We start from the raw sequence: 22589 nt of genomic DNA on the forward strand, positions 1-22589 counted from the left end.
GGGCGTAAGTTGCAATCGGTAGGCGGCGAGAACGTTAAAATTATTTTGATTGTGCCTATTTTGTTTGTGTTTAGCCTAAACTGGTTTTCTTCAGCTACTATATACAGTAAAATATCGTTAATTCGAACTCGGTCGAAAATTCCGGTTTATTCAAACTCGCGCCCGGTCCCGCCACAGCCCTGTATATTTCAATGGGCGAAACCTCCCGATCATTCAAACGCGTCGGTATCCAGAACGGTTAATTCGAACTATGATCCCCTGGTTTCAATGGCTCCTGGCAGAAGAAGTTGACCCAGAGCGATTACAATGTGTTGCAAATCCATACCAAACCAAATTTACTAAAGATGCAAAACAACGAAACAGAAAAAAAATCACGCCATATCCACGGAATGAATGATGATAAGTGGGGCGAAGCTCGAGAGGGGGAGATGATCGGTAACCGTAACTCTCCCGTGAAAGTTCGCCCATTACATCATTAAGAAAGACGTAAGACTGTGTGCGTACATTGTACAAATCAACTTTTATTTTCGGAGTCAATGCTCCCAGGCCCAAACCTGGTGAAAGACCCCGCGACATCGAGGACTACCCCGCACCTCTACCACAATTTGTCACGTAGGATGGGACACAACGGTAAAGAAAGAACTTTTATTTAGGGCGACCTTGTGCCCGAACAAGACGAGAGGAAACGAGCAAAGGTCCTTGCGTCTCGTTCGATCTCCGAGAACGACTGCCTGCGTTCGTGGCGTGATCTCTTGCGTGATCTCCCCTTCGCAGTGCACGTGCGCTCGCGTCTCCGTTGGCGAACACAGACAAGCTCGCGCTCCCGGTGCCGAGTTTGCGCTGCCGGTTGCAGCCGGTTCTTGCGCGTGCAACGAGGCCCACTTTGCGACATCTCCGAGAGAGAGAGAACCACTTTATTTTACGGCTGGGTCAGGGGGAGGAGGTGGCGGTGGCCCAGAGGGTTTCCGCGACCTGTTGGGCCCTGGAGACGAGGGTGGTCTGGGTCTCCAGGGTCGAGCTCCGCAGGGCCTGCTCCCAGTGGGTGGGTGTGGGGAAAGGGGGAAAAGGGGAGCGCGAGCAGTCACAGAGAGAGTGTAGTTGAGAGTCCCGGGCGCCGCAGAGTGGGCAGAGTGAGGAGGGGAACAGGGAGGGGTGTGAGTGGGAGAGGGAGGCTCTGCAGGGGAAGGAGTGCGTTTGGAGGAGGCGCCAGGTTCTGGCCTCCTCCTGTGTGAGGCTGGGGTGCGGGGGGGGATAGTGGCGACGGAGGAGGCGGTAATGTTGTGTGATTTCCCTGTACGAGATGAGAATGTCCCGGGAGCTGGGAAGGCCGTGGTTGGTCTCCAACGAAGGGCCTGCTCGGGTGGTCATAGCTCGAGCTTCTCGGTTGGCCGCCTCGTTGGCAGCTATTCCTGTATGGGCGGGGACCCACAACAAGACCACGGGGTGAGGAGGGGGTTTTCGGGGTAGAATTTGGAGGGCAATTTTGGATATCCGGCCAGCTTGGAAATTTCTGATTGCGGATTGTGAATCTGACAGGATGGTGTCTGGACAGGGGTCTTGGGCTAGGGCGAGGGATATGGCCGCCTCCTCCGCCGCTGTGGCTGAACTCGTGAGGACAGTGAGGGAGTCCTGAGGTGTGCTATCCTCGGAGAGCGCTACTATGGAGAATGCAGCTCGGGAGGGGTAGCTAGCAGCGTCTACGTAGATGGTATGAGGTGAGGGGGGGTGCAGGCGTTGCAGGTTCGCTGCGCGTGCAGCACGTCTGGCCGCATGTAATGTGGGGTGAGAGTTGCGAGGTAGTGGCTTAATTCTTATGAGTTGGCGAAATTCTCTAGGGATGGGGACGGAGGATGGGGGGAGGATAGGGGTTGAGATGGAAAGTCGAGCGAGTATGGAACGCCCAGTGTTGGTGCGGGCCAGTCGGTGAATTTGGGCCGTGCGGTGGGCTTCGATGAGTTCAGACGTGGTGTTATGTACACCAAGCGACATCTCCGAAAGCATGCGGTGGTCACGTACCACGAGACACAAGGGATGGACAGACCCATGACTTAAGGTGCTTCGCCCCTAAAACAGAAAGGGGCGCGCGCTATGCTCCCGCAACAACTTATTTCGCGCCTACAGCGGGTGCCGCGCCACCGGCGCGAGTGCTCGGACGCATGCCATTTATATTTACGAAGCATTATTAACAAAATCACCTGCCACAAACGCGTAGTAGCGCCTAATTCACGATAACGAGTCCAGAGATGGCTTCTTTATGTTCGGCCCGCGCAGTGTGGCGCGATTATCATTCATTTTAGCGCCGGCCTGCTAGTTGGAACTCTGCTTAACTCGAACAATTCTATGGTCCCCTTGGAGTTCGAACTAACGATCTTTTACTGTATTGATTTCTATGGTGGGTTTCGCCTCTACTGCCAGCGCAGGGCATTACAGTCCCAGATCTGCCTTAACACTAAGCGCGCTACACACAAACAGACGCTCTGGTACACTCACCCCACGCACAATAGAAATAAAATATAGATAAACGTGAGGTAATGTTAAACAAAAAAATTATTATAACCTTAAAAACACATTCAAAATTTATACAGATATGAAGGCAATTGGGAACATTTTTAATTGAAAATAATCTAACAAAATTGCAAACACCGCGAAATTTAGAACCCTCTGGAAAATAAATCAAATAAGGAAATGACATTTAATAAAACTCTGCCTGGATTAATAATGGTGCCGAGAGACTTGTGAGAGGAAAGCAGACCACAAACAACATAAACGAAAAGTCTGAATTTTAAGCAGCATATGACAATTGTCCAGGCTTCACACAATAAAACCAAAACTAGGCAGATACACAACAAAAACAAGCACTGACGATTATCCCCAATGCGAAATTTGTTAGCAGCGCGAACTGCAGTCTTCTCGGTCACGGTGCATATCTGCTACACTCGGGAAGTGATCGCGTGATCAGCGGACGCACGGCGGCGCGCGCTACTGTGCGTTGTTGCCTCCCTGTTCGTCGCCGCCGCCGGCGACCATGCTGTTGCAAATCACCCGCCGCGGTGGTTCAGTGGCTAAGGCGTTGCACTGCAGAGCACGAGGTCGCGGTTCGATTCCCGGCCGCGGCATCCGCTTTTCTGATGGAGGCGAAAAGCAAAAACTCCCGTGCGTACGAGATTTCGGCGCACGTTACAGATCCCCAGGTGGTAAAAATTAATCCGGAGCCCTCCACTATGGCGCGCCTCATCACCTGCGTTGCGTCGGCGCGTTAAACCCCACAATCAATCAATCAATTGTTGCAAATCCTGTTTGAACCTCGCGCACAAATTTCACGTGGTTCGGACGGGCCGCGCACGGAGTAGCAGCGTTTGCGGAAAGTGTAAGGAGGAGGCACTGAGAGATGGCGCCACAGCAGCGCGTGCCGCCCTCCCCCTGACAATTTCTCCAGACACTCTGACGAGCGTATCCTGCGGGCTCTGAACACTGCCCGCCCCCACGCACTTTCGCCACACTTTCCTCCGTCTTTTGTAGCGGAAGCTGCATTGACCGAAGTTGAGCAGTTTCGCGTGGACCCTGGAGGGCCGTGCTGCGCAAGCGCTAAGTGCATTGAATTGGATTGGATTGGATTGGATTGGATTGGATCGGATTGAATTGGATTGGTCCTATCCAATTGGAGTACGAGTGTGTAGAGAATTGGGTCTGCACATTCGCCGGTCTGCGCATTCCAGAGGTGTGACGTCATAGCCGGGGCAGACGCACTGGCGCCGGCGCGTGCCTAGCTGTGCGACTTCCGTTGCGCAGTAGCGAAGTCGGACGCTGCACCGGAGCCGCTTGATAGCCGTTTCGCGTGGCTCCTGGAGAGCCGTGCTGCGCATGCGCGAGGAGCAGTGACTGACTGGACTGAACCGGACCGGACTGCACTGGATTGGATTGGATTGGATTGGATCGGATTGCTAAATATTAGCTCACGCTACCTATATCCTGGCATAGCCGAGCTAAGCCACGGCCGCCAAACCACAATAGCAGCCGCCAAAGTGCTGCGCACTAAAGCACAATAGGCTCATATAACGTATATTCCGCAGACCGCGAATAGGACACACACGCTAAGCACTTGTACCTCCTGAAGAGCACAGAGTAGCCAATCTCCGCATGACGTGGAGGCTGAATTTCTGTCGTGTACGTCCTGCACAAATGCACAAAACGGGATGCAGACAGAAGCCAACACTTCTCAGACCCATAAATACCAATCCCGTACCACTGCACCAGCAAACTTTCTTTCTTGTTCATATCCCCCATAATTGTTCTGCTGTTTTAGTACTGTAATTTCCACCTACTATGAACATACTTCATACCAAATTGCGCTAAGTAAACCTACAGACAAACGCTAACAAGACTGGTACGAGACGCAAACTTGCAATTGTTTATTTAAAAAGACGACAGAAACGGAGGACACCTAAATATACGCACAAGAGCGACACTCTGCGCTTCGCATTAAAGGGGCCCTGAAAGGGATTTTGAGCACACTAAATGAACTAGCGCAATCGTTAGATTGGGTCGTCAACGTCAGCTGTGCCAAGTATTACTCTTTTATGCGCAGCGGAAAGCTCACACTTTTTTTGCAAAGTTTGTCGCTTTTTTCTCACCCTTCCCTTCGTGTTTTTGGACGCCGCCATCTTCACATGTCTACATCATCGATTCCCATATGTTCGTCATGAGCTAGACATCCTGCTATTGGGCGGCTTTTTCACGCACTTCCGGCAGAGATGAGTCGTCTGCTCAGCGTCGGCTCGCCGGCTGATCTGCCAGCGGAGTGGAGTGCTTGGACATTTTACGACAAACGAAACAAGTGTAAACAAACGCTTAACCGTTCGTATTGAATGCAACACAGCCATAACACGACATGGATATTCTCTTACCTGAGTACCTTCCATAAAGAAAGCGTTGAAGCCCGTGGCACTTCTTTCGTGCAATCGCAGAGAACGCCCTGAGCCGAATGCCCGGGTTTGACGGATACATTTTATTCAACTTCAAAACAAACCAGAGATGCGTTTCGAACGAACACAATGTCACAATATGCGTTGCAAGTCTGAACCGCGATTGACAGATGATCGGTTGCTTCCTCCTGCCCGTCGTAAATTCGGCACTCACCTCGCGCTTTGTTTGCGGGGACGAACAGCAAGTCACTGAACTCTGGCACGCAAGCGAGAAGGCTTTTAGCCAGGCACACTACACATACCCCATGCGAGGTTGAGTCGTTCGTCGTTCGAGAAAGATAATCGAGACCATGGGAAGCACTATCCACCCGCAGAACTACAACGTCGCATTTCATCGCGAATCGAACGCTACACACAGGAGGCGATGCACACACACACACAGCTTCGGTCGCTGCATTGGCTTGCAAGCTTCGTTCGAACAGTCAGCGATGATACGACGATACAGAGCTGCGTGAGGGCGACGTGCAAACCACTTCACGTATTTAAAAACACAGGGGCAAAAAACTTGGTTCATCGGAAGCAAAAGATCTTTCCTCCATTATTGTGCCTGAAATATACTGGCTAGTGTTGCTAGTGTGCCGAGGGCGGGCCCCCAGGCGTGCGCCGGGAGCGATGTACGCGGCCGGCTGCCGCTTGGGGCGCTGCCGTGCGGGAGTGTGCGCGTTCGTCCGGCCCGAGCAGATCGCGCGGTTGCCTCCGGGCTGCGTAGCAGACGGCAGGGGCAGAACTTTCCAATCCCGCTTGCGACGAAAGCGAGCGAGAGCGACGGGAATTCTGTCGCGCGACGAAAATTTCTCCCGACAATTCGACAAACACGATCGTCGCGCGACAAAGCGACGAAATTCCCATCGCTTTCGCTCGCTTTCGTCGCAAGTGCGAACGGGCCTTTATGCGCAATCTCCGTCCCACATTAAATAAGGTCTTGCTTGTCGCCTGAGCATACGGTTGATATGTGACTACGTTACACTGTGCTTGCGAGTGTATTTAAACGATGTCACTAGGTTTGAAACGTAAGCGCTCGGCGTGCAGCTTTGTAAACGCAAGCAGCCTCACGTACGCACGCTATTTTGCTGCTAATAGATAGTTTTAGTACAGCGTTTGTGCCTTTGCATACGCTAAACGCTAAATTTTTGCGTCCCGCTACGTAAACATCGCGAGGGGAGTTTTAGTATAACGTCTCATCAGTTTTGCGTTGCGACATGCTAATGCATACGGCGCCATCTGTTAAATGTTTTCCGAAATGACTCGGCGGCTGATCTGCTAGCGGAGTGCCGGAGTGCCTGAACATTTTACGACTATCAAAACAAGTTCAAACAACGCTTTCTCATCAGTATTGAATGAAACACACGGGTGCAGCTTGGCAGAACACGGATGCTCGCTGCTCGAGTGCGGCGTTGGTTTGCTCTGCGCCTTCCCGTTCATCGCCACTGATAAAGCAATCCGATCCGGCGCGTTTTGTGCACGGGTTCTGTGTCGGTTTAAAATGTCTTTTTTTCACATGCCGCCGGTAGTAGGAATTACAACCGCCGCAAAATAAGACCAGGCACCAGCGGGCCCACATCTGAGACCGCGCTTTTTGGATAAACAGTGCGCGGTGCACCAAAGGGAACGAGCGCACGATTCTTTCTGCGCGGCTGCGAGTTCGCCGCCGATACCAACTGCAGCTACGTACAGCGCGAAAGGGCAAGGCCAGGCCGCACACATGCGGCCAGGTCTTTCGTTCGCTTTTCCAGCCTTTAGAGGAGTGTCCATGGTGTCAACAAAGATGAAAAAGCCGAAAGAGCTGGCCCGTAGCAGACGGCAGTCTGTGGGAGCGCAATAGCGGAAATACGTCACCGCTGAGGAGCGAAGCATCATGGGAGGGGAGGCCAACAGAGAAGAAACAGTTGAAAGGAGGAGGAAATACGGCGCGACGATAATGCGCGGTTTTCGATTTACGATTTCTCAGCTAATACTCATCGCTTTAACAAAATTCTTGCAGGAGGAGATTGCTAATACATTGCTTTATTTGGTTACATGTACATCCATGCATCGGCGGAAGGCATTTCAGGACCCCTTTAAAACATATAAAACATAACACCAAAACATGAATGTGCAGAAACAGATCTGCTCAGACAACCACGAAGCACGAGAACACTGCCCGGAAAATGTTAGAGTATCTGGTTGCAATATGTTATCTTTCTTATCATGGTGGCTCTCTCTCTGAATGAATTTTCGTTCCTCACCTGTAAGCAGGATTGACGAAGTGCTAACGCACCCTTCCTCTTATGTGATTATGTGATATGCTTCAAAGATCTCGCCCGTTATCCTATCCTGTGGGTCCTATTCGTCTGTATGCTTAGCGCAATTCATTACGAAGCATCACCAACTAGCCCCATTCTACGTCCTTTTGAGCTTTAATGATTGATTGATTGATTGATTGATTGATTGATTGATTGATTGATTGATTGATTGATTGATTGATTGATTGATTGATTGATTGATTGATTGATTGATTGATTGATTGATTGATTGTAGGGTTTAACGCGCCGACGCAACGCAGGCGATGAGGCATGCCGTAGTGGAGGGCTGCGGATTAATTTTGACCACCTGGGGATCTTTAACGTGCGCCGAAATTTCGTACACACGGGCGTTTTTGCTTTTCGCCTCCATTAGAGAAGCGGCCGCCGCGGCCGGGAATTGAACCCACGACCTCGTGCTCAGCAGCGCAACGCCTTTGAGCTTTAATGAACACATCTACTTCTTAAGTGCAGTTATTATGCGCCAACGAAAAGCATTAGACGCATCCCTTTCATCTATTTTGACTGCATAACTTTCCACTAAGTTAGACCTGTCGTCATCGAAATTACGTAGCTCGCCCTTTGGTGTCCTCGCAACACAAAACACGTACACAATACGAAATTTTCGCGCGATTTCTCGGTCATGCAACTTCTGAAGCACTTTTTACAGTAGGGGCAACTCGTTGTCGCCTATAATTAGGAGACACGCGACCTAACTTTTTTAATGTTCTTGATATTGGTGACGAAACAGGTAAACCTGTTTCAGTTCCAGTTAAGCGTAAAGGTACTGAACTTTTGCGGCCTGGATTCTTTTTTTCGCAGAAATTGTGGGAGCACATCCGAAAACTGCCCTCTAGACCATTACTTTTCCTCGGAGTGAATTACATGGACCCACGTGAAACTAACCAGGCTGACGAACTTAATGGGTACGCAATTGTTTGCTTTCAGTGTGCAACTATGTTTTGCTCCTAGTCGTCTGTGTGAGCTGCGATAATATTAACTGTTTCAGAAAATGTGACCTGCTCGTGCTGATAACGCATCTACGCAAACCACGTGACCTGTGTAAGGTCGGTCCTCCAGCAAGAATACACACATTGCAAGACAGCGATTATATGGTAAGATCAATTTATGGGGGTCTAATGGATTCTTTCCTGCTAGTGAAGGCCGGTGCTATCCTACTATTGCAAATGTACAGTCATAGACAAAGGAAACGCGAACATAAAAATATGAACCAGACCACACAAATAGCGCGATTTCTTACCATGCAAGTCAAAATAACACTTGTCTTAGTAAAAAAACACAAAGTTCAAAATGTTACTTTTCAAATACACCAATAGCGCGCAATTACTGAACCTCAACGAACAGTATTTTTCAATTTCGCCTGTTCTGGTTTATATTTTTCTGTTCGCATTTCTCTACTCCGTGACTGTACTCCGGCAAGCATGTATTGAGCTGAGGAATTTGGAGCCAGGAAATATGTTCGGGGCTCAATGATGTTCTTGTTTCGGTACGTTTTGTGCAGCTTTTTTCACCACAATGGATTGCCATCATCTGAAGAATCCAAAAAGACAAAATAATTGAGCTATTGGCGGTAAACTGTGCTGTCTACAATGCCCAGGTGGTTAGACAAAAGTACATAGGACAAAGGGTTTTGCAGTGGAGGGGTTATTGCAAGCAAAGATTTTGACTCAACGGCAGCAATGAAGCTGTCGCTCGGAGCTCGGAGCAGCACCGCAGCTTCAGTTACTGCACTTGCGCTCTACAGGCACTGGTTTGTTGCGCCCGGCTCTCCAGGAGAAGGACACACCTTTGTCCCTTATGCATGTAATAAAAGATGTGTGCACCTCTTGCAGGGCATCTTTGTTCCGCGCCATGGTTCGATAGCGCATCCCAAAAAACCCTGACTCCTTCCCAGCCTAGGATTCCTGTGTGTTCAAACACGTCTACCACCTTACCGATAGCACATACCGTAAAAACCCGGTCTTCTTCCCTACCTAGGATCCCTGTGTGTTATCTCAGTCAGACACATCCACCACCTTACCGATAGCACATCCCGTAAAAACCCGTAATCCTTCCCAACCTAGGATCCCTGAGTGTTGTCTCAGTTAGACACGTCTACCAGCTTACCGAGAGTGCGGGTTTCGAGGCGAATACATCCACCACATACGCACGTTATCTACAACTCCCGCTTGACAACTGTCGCTAAATAGAGCCACAATATTACCATTGGGAGAAACTGCCCGCACACAACACCAGATGAATAGAAAAGGATGGCTAATTCTCTTCTTCTGGTGTTATTAAGCGCACCGTTTTCAGCAACGAACCTACGGCACCTTGTTATTCGTCTAAACCACGACACTACCGCCTTTTTTTAAATGTAAAGCACTTTAGCGGCCCGGCTTATCGTCGCAGCTCGTACGGGGCCACAGTATCTAGCCACCGCAGTCACGTGGCGTCAGGTACCCGAGCAGAGTCTCCGAAAAGATCACCGCTTCCTCTGGTCGGGATCGAACAGGGGTGCCTCGCATTAAGAAGCCGATGTCGATCCCACCGCGCCAAACAGGCACTCGCTCCTCATATGCAAAGATGAGGGGGGGGGGTGATCTTTGCGTTGCGCCGTTACACCAGAGGCTTCCTCCGTTGCTGGGAGCAAATAAGTACACAACAACAAAAAATAACACAAAATCATTAATTAATGCATTCATTACCCAAAATTAATGAAAACTCAATTTTGTGCCTCTGTAAATGCCTGCGGCGCCTTGTCTTGATACCAACGCTAGGCTGATACTGAAACTAGTCAAGAGAAGCTGTAACAGCTCGTTAGGCGAATCACTTTTCCGCACTTGACAGATTTCACGATGAGTGCAACTGCTATCATCTTTTTCTTTGTAGGCTCGACTGTTGGAAGCCTCCAGAAATACGACTGTTCCCTGTGTTTCTACAAACCTGGCGGTTCGCAGTTTCAACCTTGGAAGTAGATCTAGATCTGGAGGCCATTGTGTCAAAGAAACCTGGCACCGGTACAACGTGGTGCGTATATATTTTTACATATGTCGGTAGAGACAGGCAGCACCATCCTTATGTCACACACAGTTTAAGCATAAACCTGACATTGAAGGACCACCTAATAGAGTCTTGGCGCTCTTTGCTCGTAGACACCCTTGCTCCAATAAGCACGAGCATACAGCTTAAAGTTTTTTCAGAAAATTTTGAGTCTGTGACATGTGTGCCTTGTCGGGAAGAGTGGATTTTCCACTTTAAGGCTTCCTTTCAAGACATATAGCACCTCAGAAACAAAGAACAAATCCAAAATTTATAGAAAAGGAAATCAAAGTGCCAGAGCCGGTAATCATCCTTAAACACCATGCTTCATTTGCACCTTTGTTTACACAGCACGCGGTATTTACCCCAGTGACTTCTGTAGCAACGCTAATACTCCATTATTACAAGATTGCAAAGCAATAAGGCGGTGCCGTGAGCTGTGTTTTCGAGAATCGTTTTTTTTTTATATTTTCACCTCTCGATCTTGGGCCTTACCGCTTAGATATAAACTTTCCTTATTGCGTTGTGTCGCCTCTTTGCGCGACGCCTCCGAGGTTAAGTGATAGACAACGTGGTTTCACCTCCATTGCAGGTGCGTGCCACCGCGCGTCCTCTTATTGTCATAGCGGAATAGCCTTGAGTTCCACCGGCCTCTACGTCGCGTCTCACCCTCATGCTGCTCCATGATGCCATTCGGCTGCCACTTTATCAACAGCGGTGTCGTTACTCTTGAGCCGCATGACGTATTCCACACAATGTGGGTGGCAGGCCGGCACACACCCGCGTTCGCAGCCAATGAGCATGTCAGAGCGCCGCATACGCTCTTCCGACTTCTTGGCACCCGATGTGATTCTGTAGCGGCGTGAGATATGAATGCTTTCGCATAAAAATCTTTTTTGGCCTAAGACTAATAGCATCCTCTTCTCACAGCCCAAGCCTCGCAACACCTTAAAGCGAGTCACACTAAAACGCACACCGGATAGCCGAAAGAAACACCTAAAGTTTACTGCGTCAAAACATTGAACTTCAGAAACTGTACGCTTTTTTTTCTTTTTTTCGCTTTCTTTTCTATTAGCCGCTTCTGCGACCGTTATGTGCTCTCGAAAACTTTCTTGAGAGGAAACCCGCGTAACGAACGACGGCGTTCATAATTCGGGGTGGTACAACCTCACAGCACTGCACTAGTGCGCGCGGCATATCGCACCTGTGGCTTCCGCGGGCGAAGCGCGAGTTTGAGTTTTTTTGTAGTGCAAACTACACAACGCTACCTCAGGCACTTTTCCCGGGATGACCTGATTTGACCTTGAGAGCTAGAAGTCAAAGCACACCCCTTCCGCAAGAGCCCGAAACGAAGCAGCGGTCCGATGGCGGTGAGAGATAGGTGGCAGGAGAGAGATCAGCGAGGAAGGAACGGAGACGTGCGCGGGACCCGTGTCGTCACCTGGCGGAGGAAGGCCAGGAGTCCTTCCTCCGACAACCGCGCGCCACAAAGTAAAGCGTGGCGGCCACGTGCGGCGCAGAGCTGTGTGCGACGTAGGAAGGCGAACATCCAGCTGTGGTCGTTCGTACAGCGGCTACGATTAAACAATGCCGTGAAGCAAAAAGAGGAAACAACTAAGTGGAGATAAGTGGTGGAGCACGCTACTGTTGCGTACAGCTGCGCTACCTTCAAGACTTACGCGCTACTGTGAGCTTACTTCATTCTTTTTGTCTTGCATTATGCTTTTAACAAAGTAAGCGCTGCAAACATTTGAAGCCGAGAGGCAAAGACACATCTTGCGGAACCAATACATGACAGCCAAATTATGCTCGTCAGTTGCTTCGCTCCCTCAAAGCAGCAACACTACGCGGTGTTGAGAAGGAAAACGTAGAGCCATGTGTGCTGGAGTCAGAGGGCCCATGCAGACAAAATACAAGTTTGTTTTATTCCGAAGATTTAGTTTTATAGTGCCCCAGGGCTTGTCTGGTAGCAAACTGATTTATTCATTCAGAAAAAATTTTAAGTTAATAGTTTGATTCTCCCGTCAAATCGTGTTTTGTGACGTCTGCGATGACGTAACAAGGACAGGCCTTCAAGTGAACCTTAGTGCAGTGTATTGTCTGCAGAACACTGGCGAACACCTTGTTTACCGTCCGTCCTTCTAGACAAGCAGGCAGTCTGCCTAGGAGTACTGACGGTAAACAAGGCATTCGCGCCACCCTACTGCGCAGGACCACTGTGTGCTGTTGCTTTATTCCCGACCGTATTTACACCTGGCTTGTTTTCGTTACGGTAGGTAATAATCCTTTCGTGAAGCATACGGTATGCTGAACAAACAGGTTCACGTAAGACAATGTCGCTTAAACCCATCGGCCAGAGCCGTGTGAGACAATCCCGAAGAGCCGGGCTGCTGTGCCGCTATAGTAAGCGCAGTGCGCGCAGTACCAACAGCAGTAAGCAAAGGTAGGTCTGTTTACGTGTACTTTCATAACTTCCATTGTTTACCCCACCATTCTTACTGCTACAAAAGACATATGCTTTATATTTAAGCGAAAATAACTCGTTCTGCATGCTTAAATCCCTGCCTAACTTGTTTTTGCTGGATTCAGCCAATCCCACAGCTCTGCATATTACTCCACAGGTTCTGTTGCGGCAAATGAGCTAGTGAGTCGCATAACCAGTGCCTTTTTGCCTAATTATACAGCTTATTTAAGCGATTTTTGCGTTAAAAGTGGTGTCAGTGTGATCCTAACGATGCAATCTTTCGGATTAAACAAACTTGTGTTCTGTCCACATGGCCCCTTTCACCCAAACGACTCTTGCAAGGGACCTTTTCGTTCCCGAATGACCGATTACAAACGAGTGTATGAGCACCCTGCACCAAACAGAGGCCGCTGTGAGCACAGCATTTTTCGTAATAAAGCTTCCTGTAGAGCCCTAGGGCATCAATAAAACAGTAACAATGTTACCACAAATTATCACCCACTTTCTGCAGCCTGTCGTGCCATGGGTCTAGGGGGCTGGCACTGAGACAAGGCCTAAAAAAACAGCCAAGATGAATTCATCGGTTCCCCTAGCTTTTTTTACCATATACAACCTGATTGGTCGGCTACAATATCAGCGACTAACGACTTTTCGTCTGCACCGCTTATGCTCTTCATTGGTCTCGGCTTTTGTTGTCATGACTCGTGATAATCATATCTGTTGGTATCTCGAGCAGGGCGTCGCAAATATAATTGAATATTACGAGCAGGGGTTGTAATGAGCGACTCCCCGAACCACAACAACAGAAAATGGCGCCGCAGCATCATACTTCAGCCCACTATCCCAAGTTTCTTATTGTTTTTTTTAAGTATTTATCAGAGTAAATTTTGAAAGCTCAATTGGTATAACACGTATTCACCTAATGGCCCTTTACACGGCTATCCTTATAAAATCACGCGACTTATCATTATGTGACCGATTGTCAATTTTTGCACCACTTGTATTTTTCTTAGTAATTTTTGGCGTTCTTTGCCTTCTGTTAATCTTACGGCACTAAACGACAAACATCGTCAGCATCATCATCTTATGCAGCAAAATTAAACACAGCATGCCGATCCACGGGCCTGAGGTTCACGCCCATTGGTACACGAGCTTGGTAGGTATTGCGCGAGCTGTAGCATGCTTCGGGAGCATGTGATACATTCGTTTGCTTATATCAACACAATGATCAGCAGACCGGACCTTGGGCATTTTATATTTAGACCCACTCACGCAGTCCCGATGATTTAGGATGCGTGTGCTCCAGTTGCGACCGTGCTGTTCACTCTGTAATAGATAGCAGATGATATCAAAAGTTTGTAGTTGTACGTTATCGAATCCCACTAATGCCAGCACACCTGTTTGTTTCAGGCTTGTGGCAGAGAAACCACGAAGCCCGACGGCACGTTCGAAGTTGCGCGCACGCCCAACGAGACAACTCTTCTGACATTTGAAAGCAAGGTGTCCATACAACAGAGGGTAAGTTAAATCTATCATTTGCCGACTGCGGTGCGTGCCAAGCATGCCAAAATGGTCGCATTTTTTGTAGCGGGTCCTCTGCCCTAAATACGTTTAGCAACCTTAGGGGCACAGAGTAAGCCCTATACTTCCCATGCATTTTTGGCCGTTTTGAGGTACATTTTTTCTCGGCATTTAATAAAGATATCTACATAATGCACACACTGTACCAAAAATATACTCATTATACTAATATTAAACGTTTTCTTTTTTCCGCGAGGTACCTCAATTTTGGCTAATTTGCGTATCGAAATTTCTGTAATAAAAACTGTTACGTGCATATTTTGTGGCTCAGTAGATGTGGTAACTTATGTTGACGACAGGAAAAAGAATTAGCCGGTTATCCTAGAAGATATGAGAAATATGGTACCTATGTAATAAAAACATCGTTTTGAGATATTTGAGTTTAAAGTCAAAAAAGAGGTGCAAGCAATATTTTTTGCCACAAACACCACTCGTCATTTTTTTAGTAAGCACCAGCTTCGTAATCACTGCCGAAGTCATTTTTTTTTTTTTGCTTTTCAGCCTGCCGTCTGTCCTGCCTTGACTATTTTGTGAACTCTCTGAGCTCTGCTCACAAAGTATCTTTGCTTGTGGTCAACCTCTTTTGGTGGTGTTGCGACCAGGGTCCAATCTAATTTTTTTCGAAATGCTGGCTCATGCGACGCCACCATCATTCAATGAAAGAACGGCATCCAATTTTGCCATATTGAGAGGGTGAAGCGCAACAAAGACATTTTTAGCGCGCGGCTCCAAACCAAAAATGTGCAAAAAACGTGCACAGCGTTTTCAGATTCTCTTAGCTGAAAAATAAGCTATGCAGTGGTTGCGAAACAATTTCTTGAAACAGCTGGTCCCAGGCTAGCGTTTTGACCTGTAGCTGGGAGCTTCTTGATGGAAAAAAAATGGCAGCATCTCCTCTCCGTGGATGATGGCTAGGGTGCGGAGTACGGGGACTCGAAATGACACGCAAGTTGCGCCCCGAGTGACATCCGATTTGCGCCCCGACCGTCATTCGATTTTAGTCGCTTTGCCTCCGCTTGCCGCGACTTCGTATTCGGGGAAGCTCGTTGTATTCGTAGACATTGAGCAGCAGCGTGACGTTTCTTAAGTTCTTTTGCGTCCATGGCGGGAAGAGGGTATGTGATTTCCAGAACCCGCTTATATAGGCGGTGCACCACGGTGCCATCTTGCGTTGACGCGTAGCGCCATCTAGTCACTCTAGTCACTAGTCATTCGATACAGTAACTGTGTATTGCAACTTGATCACAACCTAACTACACAAGTATTTTTTCGCATTTTCTCGTTGCTACGTTACGTTTGTGCCTGTTTTCGAAAATTCTGGAGTGTTATTGTACCCTTTTAGGTAGTCTCCACACATATTTTCTCGTGATGGTTGTGTGCGCACGGATGGACGCGGACGGACATTGGGAGGTCCTAATGTACTCCGCACCGTTACAGGCGAGGGATTAAACCGTTTGACTCTCAGGTGCCAAGTCACGGTCGTAGCCCAGTGGGTAAAACGACTGATACTAACTCTGTCTGGTCCACCAGACACAGGCTCAAATCCTGTCGGTGCCTGTGTGATTTTTGGCAATTGTAAATGCTATGCGCAGGGACGCGGACGGACATTGTGAGGTCCTAAGGTGCTCCGCAGCTAAAAGACAAACACGGAGCACATTCTAAAATGGGACGTGGTCGCTTACTACTTGCCTACGGAAAAACTGTTTTTGAGTTTGAATTCTCGTAAGATAAGTTTGATAATGTGCATAAGGAGGTGAGCTTCCCTAAAAACAAAAAAAAACCTTTTTTTTTCAAATTTCGCCTCACCCTGTGCCCTTATAACAGGTGCAACTGAATGGTAAAATTTATAGTAATGGCAGTGTTGACATTGCTTGACAATATGTTCCAAACTCCGCCTGCCGTGCGTGCGAAGTCTACGGCATAGGCGCATTCTTCTTTTTTTTGGGGGGGGGGGGGGGGGGGAGGCGGTGAGAGTACATTGCCCTCAATCGACCAGATTTAGGGGAAATCCCCAAGGTGGTGTAAGTTTCTGCGAAGGAAAGTTTGACATCCACCTGAATGTAGCCAAACGGCTACAAAGGAAAGCTATACAGCCTCCTCACAAACTTGGCAGCTGAAGAAAAACTCGTCCTGGTCCAGGATGGCTACATTCATGTGGATGTCAAACTTTCCTTCGCATTGCCCTCAATGATTTGCAAAATGACCTTGACAGGTGCAAGTTAAGTGGTAAAATTCAACATAATTCAACGTGGTAAAATTCAACGTAATTCCTTGCTTGAGTGCATTGTTCCGTACACCACCGTTCGGAATGCGCATGGTGCATGTCTCTGAAACAGGGTTCTGAGACTACGCAAAGTGGAAGCGAAGCACTGTTTTTTTTTAAGCGTGATAAAGAAAAGCACTTTGAGCTCAGTGGAGCAGATTAAACTTTTCCTTTCTCTTAAATCTTCAGCGTCTTTTTCTTGCCAAAAAGAGAGAATCAGGATGAGAATGGGGGAAGAAAAGGATGAGGGGAGAGAGAGGGTGGACGTGGGGTGATGAAGAGAAAGCACTGATTACGAAAAGGGCGCAACCTCGCATCTTGCATTCTGTGCTTCGTGACGAGCTTCTATATCGGTAACTTAAATTGACGTGATTGGCGGCTAATAAATATTCACAGGGCTAGCGTAAGAGTCGCACTGCAAGCTGGGCCTTGAAGAAGCTGTCCTCCGATCTTTGCAGATGTCGCAGCTGCTTGGGGAGGTGCCTAACTTTTGCGTGGCTGCCTTCGGGGTGGAAATGGAGGATGCGCAGAACGACTGCCCACGTCTGGGGAAGCCGTTCTCAAGGCTGTTGAAGATCAAGAATCTTCTCGGAATGGCTGGAGGTTCGTTTCGCTTCTTACACGCTGTTCTTGTTTTGTCCTCAATAAGTGCGATGTTTATTATTCTTTTTACTCATTGTTTTCCCTAGAGGCCACATATGACTTAAAAAAGCGTGCGGCTTTTGGTAAGTTAGGGTACCTTTTTACGGTGTATTTCGTTTTCGTGGTGCTGTGAAGCTAATACTCATGATATCTGCCTAATTTAGGGCGAGGAAGAAAATGGAAAACTAACCGTAAGTACTTTTCCCACCTTTCAGACCCAAGTGACTTATCTGAAGGTCTATATTGAGTGCCACGCACTGGAGCATGTAATCGCATCCTTTCGTGCCCTTTAATGTACCGCTGATGACCCTTGAAACTTAAAAAACAAATACCTTAAACCCCCGAAAAAATGTACACGTTTAATACAAACAGAGCGCACAGCTTCCGACACATGCAGTAACTGCAGACATTTCACTGCCAGTTTTGAGAGCTCTGAGCATGCGCTGGTACTGTTTACTTTATGGACTGCAATTGCATTAAAGGCCTCAATGAAATGACGGTACACCTTTTAGTTGCGCATGTAAACCCAGCCACGCAGTTCATACAGACAACGCGCTGTTCGACTGCAGCTTAGCATTCGCAGGAGTAGGTGTACTGATTTGACTGTTACACAAATAATTGCTGTCTTTAGTGTCTGTTTACTAGCTGCCCTCATTGCATTGGTGAAATAATACTGCCTAGAAGGTTTGTCACCTAACATTAGCTCTGTGAAGAAACAAATGCTCTGAACGCAGTCCGGCATTCAAGTGTGAAGGCGTTTGACCATTGGGTACTGTAAAATTTCGCTTTATGCATTTTTCACATCACCTGTTCATACGTCCGTTATCGAAAAATCCTATTTTGCACTCAGGAAATACCATCGACAAGCCTGAATGACAAACAGTTGCAAAACGTTTGCGTTTTGTTTGAAATTGTTTGCCGCGTACAAAGTCTTCGCAGTGTGTGCAGTTCTTTTTACAAGTTTTTTTCTTCGTTATATATTGCTCTCTAATACTCATTTGTGGCGGAATTGTCCAGAGATTTTTCCTTAACACCTGGTATTCGCAAAGGCTTCATTAAAATTGAATTATGACTTTCAAGCACGTACACAATGCCAACACTGTCCTGCCAAACCACGGGGGCGCCTTTTCTGATAAAGGCTAGCAATAAAGACGCCTGTGTGTTGAGATTCAAGAGCATATTTCAGGGCCCCAGGGGGTCAAACAAAATAGCCTAAATGAAATAGGAATTTTATGTACCAATGTGTAGCTTCGGCACGTAAAACCCCCATACTTCGAATTTGTTCAGAGAGTTAGTTATTGCAGGGATCCTGTAAGTAACTGCGAAACGTGTAGTGAAGTAGTAATAAAAATATGCAATACCTCTTCAAAAGAGTAACCAGTAATGCTCGTAACTTATACAGAGTATGAGTGAAGACGTGATGTGTATTGTTCTATACTGACGCCGCAACGCCTACGTCCAGAAACAAAACACATCGGTTAGATTGCTTTATTGTAGATGCAGTGCCTAAAGTTAAACATTGAAAAAAAAATAATTTGAGTGTAGGGGTGCTGCAAAAAAAATCGATGGTTACTTCGGTGAGAGAAGGCTTTCTAATATCTTTGACTCACATATTAGCTCAAATATTGGTGCCACCTTTTCCAAAGTTTCAGGTTATAGCGGAAAACATTTTAAGTTATACGTGGGTAAACGTCGGTTTTATTTCATTACAGGAAGCGTAATCTGCATCCACTATGCATCTGGACCTGCTCCGGAGAGCTCAGCGACAGCCCTCTGCGATTACGTTGTGTTCGCATTTTTGACACTTGATGCCAACGGCTCGCCTGTTGCAGGTATTTCGACTTTCCTTATATCCCCCAAGGCCAGACGTATTTTGACATCTTATTGAGCCCTGTGTGCTCGTATTTTCTCGGAAACACAGTAAATTATGGAACACGCGAAAGTAGTCCCATGCACCGGGGCTGTCCATGGCCTTTGTGCGTGGTAACTGCACTGTTGCTCTCCCGGCATGCTGTAGCTGGCCGAATTTATCTCGTTGTACATTTTTTAAAGTTTTCGCAGTGCAGTAATACACAGCACAACGCTGTAAAAAATTCCGCCACCTTCGCAACTGAGGCGCGAAGATTTTGGAAACGCCGGAGCCGGCGATCTTCACTACCAGTAACTTGGCTTTCCTTAGGTCCGCGCCTCTTATCGGTAGATTGGACACTGATGCACCGAATGCACGCCACCTCCCTCAACTACGATAAAACCTGCACATACGAGCTTATGTGATTAGTGGGCGCCGCCGATCCGCGACGCCCTCCTCCCCAGCCGAACATCCGCATCACGACAAGCACGCCCAACACCTGCTCATTAACCCCTTTCCGCGTATGTATACATAAACTGAAAAAAAAAATAACTCACAAAGCGCGTGTAGCAACAGTATAAGTAAAACGTCCCATGCAGGGAAAGAACAATAACAAAAGTTTTACTCACGTAGCGGCAATGGGACTTGCCTTCATCAGAGTAAAGTTACCTAATGTTGCTGCCACAAACATTTCGAACACGTTTCTTATATGCTTTTGCGGAAGTTCCGCGATGAAGGCAAGTCCCATTGCCGCTAGTTATTCTTCTTCCGTGTTTTGTTCCTATGGACAGAGTCCATCAGAAAACCAACTAGAACATCGCCTTTAAAGCGCTTCATAATTACGCCACACTGACGCAACTGACCGAGCACGCAGTTAGGCCAAATCTCAATAACTGACTAAAATTTGAGAGGACTTCAAAGAAGCGTATGGTAACACCAAGCGCAATCTTTTAAAATAATTTGATACCATCCCCTGTTTACGCCAGGAAAGAAAGTTTTTGTTGCATTTCCATATCGTTTACATCATACAGATAATTGCAATAGTTTCTTAAATGCATTATCAGCGACCACCAGCAGTGTTGAGTAAAACAGTTGTATACACATTATTTTAATAAATGACCCTACATAACATACTCTGCCCAGTCTTTATTCCAGACGTATTATACATCGTTTTTAGGCAATACCCAACTATCTAGTACATTAAATGAAGTAATTAACACGAAGTCCTCACTAGAACCCACATTTTTAGCACTCTTTGGCAAGTAATCGCACCAATAAGCAAGACATAACAGCTTTGTGGCATAAATTGAAATGTCAGACGTGTATCATAATGGTCAGTGGTGTTCGTTTTTAAAAAGACGCAATGGCCGGTGCGCAAACATTTCCCAAAACTTTACTCTCTTCCATACGACTGCAACCAGCACAGTTTCCTTCAGAGAAATCCATGTTTTCACTTAAACCTGCCATCCATTTTTTTTAAATCCTATGCCTGTTTCACGCCTCTTTGCCACCAGCAGGTGTTTTTCAGTTTCTTGTATCCTCGTTATTATCTGCCATTATCACCCATCATCACCTTTACCTTTTAATTAGGGTCCCCACACACCCACTAATTGCCTTTATTAGCATCACATCCGGCTCACTGTGTTTTGGTGACATAATCCTGCACTAAGGTAGGGCTAACGTTAATAAAATGGCGCTCTTTGACCTTTCCGGCCTTTACGACACAAAATACAGGCGTTTTTTTTTCATCCTGGCTACTGGCTACACCGCTTAAACGGGAATAAGATAGTAAAGGCTAATATTTTGCCACAAAATTTCTTATGCTGAGCCTTCAAGAACTGCGAGAAGGAGTGAATTTTTGCCATGTCCGAGCACGAAATTAGGCAAAATCCTAATAAATGGCTAAAATTCGATAGGGCTTCAAAGAAGCGTACGGCAACCACAAGTACAATGTTCCAATTCTTTGTTTCTATTACTTTTTATTAAGTGTGTGGGCCACTTTGTCTGATTATTCCTGGAATTCTTTTATGGTTCTTCCTTAACCAGGCGGTAAGGTGGAAGAATTCCTTGACTTCAGTGTCAAGCACAGAAACAGACCAGTCGCGGCTCTCGATCCATCATTTATTGACGCCGTGAATGCGTGGGATGCCGAGTTCCTTCGTAAATTCTCAACCTCACTCCGACGTTGGACAACCACGAAGAAATGGGCTGGCTTGGCGCTGCTTCCCGTACTTTCAACAGACCTTCGAGCAGTTGCTGATCTTTCAAGTGTGAGTTTCCTGCTGAAAGTGTATTCGTATAGAAGCGGCATTTGAAAACTGCAGCAGTTCACGTTACCACATTGATGAACGAATAAGACAAAATTCCGAAGTCACACTGCTCCATGTAGGTCTATCTAAGATGAGCGAGATCTAACTTTTCCAGGCCGCTGTCATGCGTAACTAATTCGCGCTTCCACCTGCAAGTCCCCACTACAAACCGCAGCAACGCGTTAGAAGCGTAAACTTCTTCATGTCACAGCTCTTGCTACGAATGGGCGGTTTAGTGTCTTAGTTTACACCACATCGCATCTTCTAAGTGAGAGCCACTGCTGTTCCTCAGTGCGTTCGTACTCCCGAGCACGAGGTCACAAATGTCATTTCCCCAGCCAGCACCTGTTTTTCTTTATGAGGGCTCGGAAAATAAAGCAGCGCTGCTTCCATTTTTGTGCGTCTTATAAATGTGAATGCCAATAGCGCAATGTACATTTTATTCTATAACACGAGTTCTGCTTCACCTGCAGAAAGGTTTGAAGAAAAGCTTTTCAAACAAATTATCGGAGCTGGAGTACTCTTTTACTTCCCAGAGGCGAGTGAGGTATTTTTTAACTACTTTAGCTAACTTCAACGCAGTAGAAAACCGACAATACCAAAACATGTTTAGACACGTTTTTTTTTCTGTATTCGCAGCGCCTTCCTACTGCCATTCTACAAATAATGGGGTCGTTATTCGTGCCCTGGGAAACCGCAGTTGGTTGTCCTACGTGAAATTCTGGTACATAAAGTCCGTCTAAACTCTCAACGTAAATCTTAGGCGTTTGTGGCTTCTTACAAGCGGAAGCAGCCCCAACAACTTTTACTGCCCTCTATGAAATTCGTTCAACACCTAAGCTTCTGCACGAGTTATTTGCACAGCGTATACAAACTGCCTTAAATAACCAAGTGCCACAATATTGTGTTGGCGAGTCTTCCCTGACACCGTGTCATATGTATGTTGTCTTTAAACCTAGCAACACAGCCCAGGCATATGGACAGAAATTCGGTGCTTTTTTACCAATTCCGTTGCCTCAGTACGTGCTCTTGCATTTGGTCAGAGCAAGCACACCATTTTATTGTAATCATTTCACAACAAATATTCTTCTGTCAAGCTGTCTCCTGTTTTAAGGGTTGTCCTTTTTGTACTTGAAAAATAACCATCGCAGTAACATTTTTTGCAGATCATAAAAATG

The 22589-nt window shown here is 47.0% G+C and overlaps 1 protein-coding gene across 1 annotated transcript in view; it reads left to right on the plus strand.

Moving 5' to 3' along the window:
* LOC144153310 (uncharacterized) overlaps positions 1 to 22589 on the plus strand; it is a 212228-nt gene that overhangs the window by 156542 nt on the left and 33097 nt on the right. The window contains exons 62-70 of the mRNA XM_077684961.1: positions 8084 to 8187; positions 8271 to 8376; positions 10154 to 10291; positions 14178 to 14285; positions 17070 to 17214; positions 17301 to 17336; positions 17418 to 17444; positions 18966 to 19085; positions 21149 to 21372. Of these exons, the coding sequence (XP_077541087.1) occupies positions 8084 to 8187; positions 8271 to 8376; positions 10154 to 10291; positions 14178 to 14285; positions 17070 to 17214; positions 17301 to 17336; positions 17418 to 17444; positions 18966 to 19085; positions 21149 to 21372 (1008 nt within the window). The remainder of the gene's footprint in view (positions 1 to 8083; positions 8188 to 8270; positions 8377 to 10153; positions 10292 to 14177; positions 14286 to 17069; positions 17215 to 17300; positions 17337 to 17417; positions 17445 to 18965; positions 19086 to 21148; positions 21373 to 22589) is intronic.

This window comes from Haemaphysalis longicornis, unplaced genomic scaffold (assembly GCF_048455015.1).
Source record: "Haemaphysalis longicornis isolate Haplotype H1 unplaced genomic scaffold, Haemaphysalis longicornis Haplotype H1 scaffold_9, whole genome shotgun sequence".
In the NCBI taxonomy this organism is placed as follows: Eukaryota; Metazoa; Arthropoda; class Arachnida; order Ixodida; family Ixodidae; genus Haemaphysalis; species Haemaphysalis longicornis.